Consider the following 11116-nt stretch of genomic DNA (forward strand, 5'->3'; position numbering starts at 1 on the left):
CTGATCTGCAAAGCCCTTGATCCTAACCAATAATTACAAAACAGCCTGATGATCCATCTCCATAGAGGGGGCAGGCACCTACATTTCCTGACAGCCATGTTCCTTCTTGCTAGATGTCTTCCTTACTATCCACAGTTTACTACCTGATCTTCTAGGTTTATCAAGAGAGGAACCTAGGATGACATGTTCTCCTCTCCCCATCAGACTCTTTCAAACCAAAGCAGTACTTTGGGGAAAAGCATTGTTAACTGATTGCTGGATCATATGGTAGTTCTACTTTTAATTTTGTGAGGATCTACAAACATTTTTAAAATGAAAAAACTAGACAAATAATTTAATCCCAAGGTCACAAAGCACAGAAGTCACAAACCTGTGACAGCACACCTTCCATCATACCACACAGCCTTCCTACCCCAAGGCATGATCAAAATATGCCCTAGAATATAATAAAAATCAATATACAGTATGTATAAATAAATATGCACTGCAAATACAACAGAAATAATACTTGGAAATGGACGTGGGTTGTTTAAATGTATCATATTACCTATTATGCCGAAATTCATCACTGCTTCCTTCGGAAGTATCACTGAGTCCCATAGAGTATTCTTGGGAAAATAAATAAGTGAAATTCATGAGCGCAAAACATATACTTCCATAAAAATGATCTCTAAAGGCTTAGTTCTAACCAAGAATCATTACCTCAGCATTGTCTATATAAAAAGTGACACTCTGACTTCCCAGGTTGAAGTCGATCCAAAATTTCTCTAATTTTTCATCTGCTGGTTTTCTCATCTGTAAGAGATCATTTCAGCATGAATTATACACATAAAAATCATGCTATAGGGTCAGATAAACATTATTCCCTTGAAAACAGAATTTGTGCTTTTCCTGGAACAGCATTCTCCTAGCATTATAGGGCCTCTCTTTATTGACTGACTCTTTTGTGCAAAACAGAAGGATCTCAGTTTTATGGAACTTGGCCATTTCTCCTCACCCCTCCAAAAATCCCACTATCCGTAGCATATTTAATAGATATTTAAATATGTCACATGATTCTAGCTACACAATTTTTTTCTAATGAAAATCACAGAGAAAACAGTTCTATGTTGAATCAGTGACAATCCACACTGCATATGGATGGAAACTTCCAGAGAAGGAGATACTGTAACCAAACATGAGTGATTTGCCATCTATCTTCCATTAGAGTAGAGCTAAAACGTGAAGACTTCAAATTTCCTTCATTTTAATGATGCTAAAATAAATAGATGTTTATAGTTAAAACAGGGGAAGAAAGATTCTAACAGTATGGTGTTTATAGAAACAGTAAACATCTTCTCTGCCCCTCAGCTTTTCGTAAGTACCTTTCCATAGGCACCATTAACAATGCCTTTGTTTCCTTCCAGATGTTTCCTAGACATACATCAACAAGTATAGGCTAGGCACAGTGGCTCTCGCCTGTAATCCCAGCACTTTGGGAGGCTGACGCAGGCGGATCACAAGGTCAGAAGATTGAGACCATCCTGGCTAACACAGTGAAACCCTGTCTCTACTAAAAATACAAAAAAATTAGCCAGGCATGGTGGCAGGCGCCTGTAGTCCCAGCTACTCAGGAGGCTGAGTCAGGAGAATGGTGTGAACCCGGGAGGCAGAGCTTGCAGTGATCTGAGATCACACGACGGCACTCCAGCCTGGGCGACAGAGCGAGACTCTGTCTCAAAAAAAAAAAAAAAAAGAAGTATATAGAAAGATTTTATTCCCCAACAATAGATAAAACACTAGACTTACTATTCTACAATCCAATTTTCCAATACGTTGTATTTCTTGGACATCTTTCCTTTCTATAGTACATGTCTACCTTTTAACAGCTACAGAGGTGAATGAGGGCTTTCACCCACAATACATGTTCCTGGAAGCCAGTGTAAGGGTCAGGGTAAGGGCCCTGATGGAAGGGAATGGAAATTTGGATGTCGCAGAAAGAAGAAAAACCAAACAGAGCAGAATCGTCAGACAACCGGAGGGAAAATAAACAGAATCAGCCTACCAGACTCAGTTCTAGAGAGAAGGAATGTGTAGTGTAGCCATGAGTTGCAAGTTTAGCTCAGAGAGGCCAAGAAGGGGACTCTGAACCCAAAACAAAGAAATGATGAATGAGGACATTCTGAAGACAGGGTCCAGGACACTCAAACAAAGTCAAGGTTCCCAGACCTCTAAATATTTTAACCTGAAACTGAGATGCTGTAGGTTGCGGCCCTTTTATATGAAGGACCTTGTTCCTCTAGAAACCAAATGGGGGGTGGGGAAGAAACTGGTCAACCTTGGACTATAAAGTGCAAGGCAGAATGAGAGAGAGAGAAAGGACAGTGGCCCCAGTGGTTGAGAATAAGAGGGTGGGGCATAAGATGGAAGGAGAGAAGCAAGGAAATCATTCTTTTTACCCCAGTCTAGGCATGAATTAGGTTACCCATGAACAGGGTAAAATGAGGCAAGCTTCCTGTAACTGTCCTCATGTACACAGTACAGACCCTAAAATTCCTTTTTCCCATAGTAATAGTAGAGCCCTTAAACTTACTGGTAATGCATTCTGGTTAGGGTATGGTATGATCAGTTTGAGAATTTAGGTCATTAGGAGAAGTTGGCATCCTTTTTTAAAAAGCCCTTTTGAGTTATGAGAACAAAAGTTTGACCTAACCATATAAACCTAACTCCTGGTTTCACTGCACACCACCCTCAGACCTCCAAGAGAGATGAACATACCTCATGCTCATCAGCAAAAGCAGCAACACACGGAAATGAATACACCCTGCAAAACATCTCACAATTAAAAAATAAAATATGAATGAACCTTAAATACATCTACAGATGTTCCGCAACAAGCACGTATAACTAGAGTATGCATTAAGTCTCCTCGTACAGAGTACGATAAGGGGGTTAAGTCTGCAAATGGAGACCTACTATGGGTAGATTTCAAATCTCCATCTGGCAGTCAGTAAACCAGGTTTATTAGTACTATATCTCAACCCAGTTACTCAGCCAGATTCCCAAACAAAAGGAGTGAATTTAGCAAATATTGTCTGACCAAGGACTTAACTGTTCATGATACAACTAACTCCAGCAACTTCAAGTCAGGAAATTGTTTTTAATAAAATCTATGAACTCTTTAAAGAATGTATTATTTTAAAATACCCCAAGTCACAAATATAATAAAACTGATAGAGATAATTTTTAAACACACTCCAACAAGCCACTAGGCAGAAAGGGTCTGATCTTCTCAGGTTTCTACTCAATGGACAACTCAATATGTTCTGTAAAGATGTACCCAATATTCTCTCCCAAAATGAAACAGATCCTAAACTGCTCTTTTAAAACATTAGACATTTTCAGAACACAACTAGTCCATAATGCTCAGAGACACAACTTACCTTCTTTGGTCACCGAGTCTGTCATTTAGGTGATTGAGAAAACGTCTACTGTCCTTCAAAGCAAATGATATAAACTCTTTTATTAAAAAAAAATCAAGATGTCTTGGTCAATACTATCTTAGCAAACAGAGGCCAGTGTTGCTTCTAAATGACCAGGATGCAGTAACATCAATGAGGCTTTATAAGGATTCGTTATTATATGTTAACAATACTTCATGCCACAGAGAGGAGGCTCCGGGATCATGTTTCTAGAAGGAACCTTTGCTCCCTGCAGCCATTAGATTTTCAGCTGAGGAATACTTAGGTCTCCAAAAGTTAAATGCCTGGTTATGTTTCACTGGATCAGAAGTGTAAGCAAGAGAAATACATCTTACTGATGACCTAGGTTACAATATTTGATCAACCCATTGGGCATCCACCTCCCTAACACCTGCACAGCACAAACCAACCACAAACCTATAAAATTTATCAACTTTGGGTTGATCTGGGTGTATTATCTATGGCCAATTTTCCTTTTTGGGAGTTCTCTATCTCACTCTCTTCTCCTAGCATATGTTCTAAGAACAAAGACTATTATTAGAGTTTACCTAACCAACAGCTCTCAGGAAGAAATTTGTTGCCCCACATTCTAAAAACAAAGACACAGATCCAAGATTTTGTTCCCTTTTGTTAGCAAGGATTGGCTATTGTAGTCAACACTCCTTATGCTCCTGATCTACCATTCAGCAGTAATTAGACATCAGCAGTGTAAGCCTTTCATGTAAAAAAGCAATTCGGGCTGGGTGCGGTGGCTCTCATCTGTAATCCCAGCACTTCGGGAGGCTGAGGCAGGCAGATCATCTGAGGTTGGGAGTTGGAGACCAGCCTGACTAACATGGAGAAACCCCATCTCTACTAAAAATACAAAATTAGCCGGGAGTGGTGGCACATGCCTGTAATCCCAGCTACTCGGGAGGCTGAGGCAGGAGAATCGCTTGAACCCAGGAGGCGGAGGTTGTGGTGAGCCGAGATCGCACCTTTGCACTCCAGCCTGGGCAACAAGAGCAAAACTCTGCCTCAAAAAAAAAACCCATACACAATTCAATTGAGAAACTGATAGCTCTGGGGAAGGAAATGATTTTGGAATCAATATAATTACATTTCTCTCTTTTCATCAAATTTTCCTGCAAATGAGAAATGACAAAGAGCAGAAAGGAAATTAACACATGAGTGCCTACAATAGCCCTGGACCTTTCAGTTTCTCTCATTGAATTCTCAAGACTGAGGTGGGCTTTAGTCTCATTTTACAGATGAGGTCACTCAGGCTTCACAAGTCAACTACCTTGCCAAAATGCATACATCCCATAAATTGGAGAGGTGGGACTCAAACTCTAGGTTCAACCCAGTTTGGGATAGACCCAAAGCTCATGGTCTTTCCACTGAGATTATACTGAATCCTGGCTAAATAATTACTATATGCAGTATATGACAGTAGGTTCAGAGTCTGAGGAAATATAAAGGTCCATGTTTAATAAAAATCCTGAGACGGGTGGATCACGAGGTCAGGAGATCGAGACCATCCTGGTGAACACAGTGAAACCCCGTCTCTACTAAAACTACAAAAAACTAGCCGGGCGAGGTGGCGGGCGCCTGTAGTCCCAGCTACTCGGGAGGCTGAGGCAGGAGAATGGCGTGAACCCGGGAGGCGGAGCTTGCGGTGAGCCGAGATCGCGCCACTGCACTCCAGCCTGGGCGACTAAGCGAGACTCTGTCTCAAAAAACATAAATAAATAAATAAATAAATAAATAAATATTGGCTAAACAGAAATTCGCATGACCAGGAATCTCACCGTCTCAAATTCTCGATCCTTAATTTCTTTGAAACCTTCGGCAATGACTTCATCATCAAACCATTTATGGACAAGTTCCTCCCTTGAATTTCTAATCGTCAGTCTACACAGCGCTTCAGAAATAGCAACCTGCTGGTCATAATCTAGAGATTAAAAACATGGTAGACACAGATAATTCTGGGCACAAAGCAAAAGAAAAAACAAGTTCCAGAGCTAGCACTTGCTCTAAGAAACTCCATCTGAGAAGCCTAGCATTACGTCTTAGTTACCACGGCAAGATGCATCCTGGAGTAATCAGAATCATTTAAATTCTTTTTTTTTTTTTTTTTTTGAGATAGTCTTACTTTGTCACCCTGGAGTGCAGTGGTGGCTGGAGTACAGTGACCCGATCTCAACTCACTGCAATCTTCGCCTCCTGGATTCAAGTGATTCTCCTGCTTCAGCCTCCCAAGAAGCTGGGATTACAGGCATGTGTCACCATGTCTTGCTAATCTTTATATTTTCAGTAGAGATAAGGTTTTGCCATGTTGGCCAGGCTGGTCTTGAACTTCTGGGTTCAAGCGATCTGCCCACCTCGGCCTCCCAAAGTGCCGGGATTGTAGGCATGAGCCACCACACCTTGCCAAAATCATGTAAATTCAGTATTTAAGAAATAAAATAAAAATCTAAATAAGAGGTTGGTATATAACAATTTTTAAATAAATAATATTTATGGGTATTATATTTTAGATATATTAAAATACTCATCCAAAGCAAATCATCAAACAGCCTTAAAAATGTTTCTACTGGCCAGGCGTGGTGGCTCATGCCTGTAATCCCAGCACTTTGGGAGGCCAAGGCAGGCAGATCACCTGAGGTCAGGAGTTCGAGACTAGCCTGGCCAACGTGGTGAAACCCCATCTCTACTAAAAATACAAAAATTAGCTGGGCATGGTGGTACATGCCTGTAGTCCCAGCTATTCAGGAGGCTGAGGCAGGAGAATCGCTTGAACCCAGGAGGCGGAGGTTGCAGTGAGCCAAGATCATGCCGTTGTACTCCTGCCTGGGCAATAAGAGCAAAATTCCATTTAAAAAAAAAAAAAAAAGTTTCTACTACAAAATAAAATCCCAAAATAACTTGTAGTATTTCACAGCGAATAAACTAAAACTACATGTAGTAACATGTTTAAATTACAAACAATTCTAAGGGTAAAAAGGGAGCTATAGCCCAAGGAATGGCATTTATAGGATGCTTTTAAAATCTACAAAATGATAATGCATGTTGTTTAGGGATCTACAGAGTAAAAACAGAAAAATATGCTTGGGAATGAAAAACAAATCTGAGTCAAGGAGAAGGAAATGGGATGAGGAACATGGACACAGGGGACTTTATCCATGACACCTTTTTTTTTTTTCTTTAAAAACAGACTTGAAGCTAATGTGGTAAAATGCTAAATTTTGACGAAGCTGGCTGGTAGTAAACGAGTATTCACGAATTATTCTTTACAGTTTTCAGCATGCTAAAATCTCTCAAAATAAATTTAAAATAAAACCCTAATTCCTATCTTCAATTTAACCATAATTTATTCCCCATGGTCCCAAGATGCTCATAAAACCCCCAGTGTCCAATATTTAATATTCTAATACTGAAAATTCTAAAATTTCTTACCACCCACAGTCCAGAGTGTCCTTGCAAGGTCTTTCCTGAAACATTTAGATAAATCACATTTAACTGAAGTGAACATCAAGAGGTGAAACTTTACTATACTGGCATTAAACTTTAAAACCAAAATATGTTTCTGAAACTATTTCAAATTCAGCATCAGAATTTCCTTAATGTCAATAATACATATTTATGGAAAAACCTTCTCAAGTTTATATATTAATGACCTAGATGTTATTTTTTAAGAAGCTAGAACTACTATATACACTCTGAGGTTCTATTTTCCCTCTTGTAAAGTGAATTCCATTTGATGATCTCTAAGGGTTCATCAAATTAATTCCGGAGTTTTATAATCACCGCACCAACCTGTGAGGGCATATGTCCTTTTACACAGTTTGATACCTGCAGGAAATGATACAGACAGTGATTCTTTCCTATGAGCTGCTTGATCTGATTTTAAAAACTAATTTAGGCTGAGCACGGTGGCTCATGCCTGTAATCCAAGAATTTTGGGAGGCCTAGATGCACAGATCACCTGAGGTTGGGGGTTCGAGACCAGCCTGACCAACATGGAGGAACTCCATGTGTACTAAAAACACAAAACTAGCCGGGTATGGTGGCACATGCCTGTATTCCCAGCTACTCGGGAGGATGAGGCAGGAGAATCGCTTGAACCCAGGAGGCGGAGGTTGCAGTGAGCTGAGAGCGTGCCATTGCACTCCAGCCTGGGCAATAAGAGTGAAACTCCATCTTAAAAAACAAAACAGGCCGGGCGCGGTGGCTCAAGCCTGTAATCCCAGCACTTTGGGAGGCCGAGACGGGCGGATCATGAGGTCAGGAGACCATCCTGGGTAACACAGTGAAACCCCGTCTCTACTAAAAATACAAAAACTTAGCCGGGCGAGGTGGCAGGCGCCTGTAGTCCCAGCTACTCGGGAGGCTGAGGCAGGAGAATGGCGTGAACCCGGGAGGCGGAGCTTGCAGTGAGCTGAGATCCGGCCACTGCACTCCAGCCTGGGTGACAGAGCGAGACTCCGTCTCAAAAAAAAAAAACAAACAAACAAAAAAAAAAGAAAACAAAGCAAAAAACAAATTAATTTAGAGATGTAATAGGATTAAGCTATTACATTATTAAAACTAATGCAGACTCTCGAATTGTACATTATTCACTCAGAATTTCAAATAAATGCTAACAAGTGTGAGTTGATCTTTTTTTTTTTTTTTTTGAGACTGAGTCTGGCTTTGTCACCCAGGCTGGAGTGCAGCAGCACGATCTTGACTCACTGCAACCTCTGCCTCCCAGGGTCAAGCAATTCTGTCTCAGCCTTCCAAGTAGCTGGCATTACAGGTGCCCGCCACACCCAGCTAATGCTTTCTATTTTTAATAGAGACGAGGCTTCACCATGTTGGTCAGGCTGGTCTCGAACTCCTGACCTCAAGTGATCCACCCACCTCAGCCTCCCAAAGTGCTGGGATTACAGGTGTGAGCCACCATGCCCGGCCAAGTCGATCTTTTAATGCCTGAAATAACTCCCATTTTAAAGAATAGATTTGTTGAGAAACCTTGTAAGAAGTAGATCGACTTGTTACTATTAAATAGAAACCAGGAAACAGTACCACTGAGCAAAATTAATTCTGCTTAATTTTATATTGCAGGTTTTACCTTTGAAGTCCAGAACACTCCAGACTTTCTAGAACACACAGACAATAAGGTAGTGTGTTCAAAGATTAGTTTGAAAACTTAGGAGAAAACATGAGATCAGCTGCTCCCCAAATCTAAATACACCACTAAGAGTAGTGATTTCACTAATGTATTAAATAAAAATGTGTTTAGGAAAAATTCAGTGTAAAAACTATATCCTGCAAAGACTAAATGGACAACCACGATGACAGTGAGTTTCATGCTCACAAATCACCTATTTCAGGCCCCACACTGTGGCCACACACCACGTAAATAATGTGCCACAATGATGTCCTCATGCTGGCTGGTGGTTAGCGCAGTCACAGGTTCCGGTTCCAACTTCAAAACAGGGTGCTGGTTTTGTTGTTTCTATGGTCACACATTACAACCTTACCTCCAAATCTCACATCCCAAGAACTATGCAACAGTGGCTTTGGGTCACCAAAAAACAAAATATCCATCACGTGAAAAGCAATCAAAATTCCATCTCACATTAGTGTAGCTACCTTGGGGCACTTCTTCTTTAGCAGATAATGTGCTAATCACTTTACATGGATTGCTTGATTTAACCTTTACAATAATTCTATCAAGTAGGTATTACTTTGACTCCATTTTACAGGCAAACAAACTGAGATATGATGAAGTCAGGGCTGTGCTCATAGACAACGGGCAAAAGTGGCAAAACTCAGATTTGAAACCAAGCAGGCTCTATGGTCTATACTCTTAACATTCTCCCCTGAGTCACGAATTTAGTTCACATTTACAATGAAAAACTAGAGCCTGAGAAAGCATTTTGCATCAATGTTGATGCAAAAAGAAAAAAAAAAAGCTTCATAATTATTAAAAAGGAAAAATCTAGCAATTTTTTTTTTTTTTTTTTTGAGACGGAGTCTCGCTCTGTCGCCCAGACTGGAGTACAGTGGCCGGATCTCAGCTCACTGCAAGCTCTGCCTCCCGGGTTCACGCCATTCTCCTGCCTCAGCCTCCCGAGTAGCTGGGACTACAGGCGCCCACCACCTCGCCCGGCTAGTTTTTTTTTGTATTTTTTTAGTAGAGACGGGGTTTCACCGTGTTAGCCAGGATGGTCTCGATCTCCCGACCTCGTGATCCGCCCGTCTCGGCCTCCCAAAGTGCTGGGATTACAGGCTTGAGCCACCGCGCTCGGCCTTTTTTTTTTTTTTTTTTTTTTTTTTTTTTTTTTTTTTTTTTGAGACAGAGTCTCGCTCCGTGGCCCAGGCTGCAGTGCAGTGCTGCAATTTCGGCTCACTGCAACCTCCACCTCCCGGGTTCAAGTGATCCTCCTACCTCAGCCTCCCGAATAGCTGGGACTATAGGTGCGTGCCACCATGCCCAGCTAATTTTTTGTATTTTTGGTGGAGATGGGGTTTCTTTTTTTTTTTTAATTATTATTTTGAGACGGAGTCTCGCTCTGTTGCCCTCAGGCTGGAGCGCAGTGGCATGATCTTGGCTCATGGCAAGCTCCACCTCCTGGGTTCACGCCATTCTCCTGCCTCAGCCTGCCAAGTAGCTGGGACTACAGGCGCCCGCCACCATGCCCGGCTAATTTTTTTTATTTTTAGTGGAGACGGGGTTTCACCGTGTTAGCCAGGATGATCTGGATCTCCTGACCTCGTGATCCACCCGCCTCGGTCTCCCAAAGTGCTGGGATTACAGGCCTGAGCCACCGCGCCCGGCCGAGATGGGGTTTCACCATGTTAGCCAGGATGGTCTGGATCTCCTGACCTTGTGATCTGCCTGCCTTGATTTCCCAAAGTGCTGGGATTACAGGCATGAGCTACCGCGCCCGGCTGCAATGTCTTCTTTTTACCTCAGCCTCTTTATCACCTAGCATAGTGCCTGACTCATAACAGGTGCACAAAGCATTTACCGAAGAGAGAAAGGACGTAATCAGGTCTAAGCAGAACACAGACTGAAGCCGTACAGTCATGAGAGGTTTTACCCTTACTACAGCACGTAACTTACACAAAGTCACTTACATAAGCTGACACATGCGTTCTGACAAAGGGAATTTTTTTCTTTCTTCCCGAGGGACAGCGTCCAAAATGCAGTTAAAAGTCTTCAAGCCCTTTTGGGAATTGAGAAGACATTCATGGAGAAGAAACAAAACAGAGACCTATGTACGATCTTCTCCAAGGTTTCTGGAGCCGCTGGTATCTATTTTGTTATTTGCAACTTACCTCCCGTTGAATCAAATGATCTACAGTCTTTTCTGTCACCAGGAATCCTAAGCTAAGTAGGAAGGAATCCAACATCTGAATTTTCCCTGAAAGTATAATTTCAAAGACTCAATTTTATGTTTGAAAGAGTAAGAAAATGACTCCTACACACGGTCAGAGCCTTTCACTGAGGGTGCCTTTCTGGGTTTTCTACAATATAACTCACTTTGCAGCCTGTGCCCCTTACAATCCTGTTGCTTTGTCTTCTGGTATCAAGGGTTGTGGTGCACACATTCATATACGCGTTTATTTTACATGGTTCTTGGTGACTTATTTTGAAACTAAATCTTACTTTATCTCAGGAA

The 11116-nt window shown here is 41.5% G+C and overlaps 1 protein-coding gene across 1 annotated transcript in view; it reads right to left on the bottom strand.

Moving 5' to 3' along the window:
• SYCP2L (synaptonemal complex protein 2 like) overlaps positions 1–10858 on the bottom strand; it is a 68674-nt gene extending 57816 nt beyond the window's left edge. The window contains exons 1-8 of the mRNA XM_015449902.4: positions 10773–10858; positions 10572–10660; positions 6900–6934; positions 5252–5394; positions 3423–3475; positions 2758–2803; positions 703–795; positions 548–608 (exon numbers count right to left, since the gene is read on the bottom strand). Of these exons, the coding sequence (XP_015305388.4) occupies positions 548–608; positions 703–795; positions 2758–2803; positions 3423–3475; positions 5252–5394; positions 6900–6934; positions 10572–10660; positions 10773–10847 (595 nt within the window). The 5' untranslated portion in view covers positions 10848–10858. The remainder of the gene's footprint in view (positions 1–547; positions 609–702; positions 796–2757; positions 2804–3422; positions 3476–5251; positions 5395–6899; positions 6935–10571; positions 10661–10772) is intronic.
• Between the last annotated feature and the right edge of the window lie 258 nt (positions 10859–11116).

This window comes from Macaca fascicularis, chromosome 4, assembly GCF_037993035.2.
Source record: "Macaca fascicularis isolate 582-1 chromosome 4, T2T-MFA8v1.1".
Taxonomy (NCBI): Eukaryota; Metazoa; Chordata; class Mammalia; order Primates; family Cercopithecidae; genus Macaca; species Macaca fascicularis.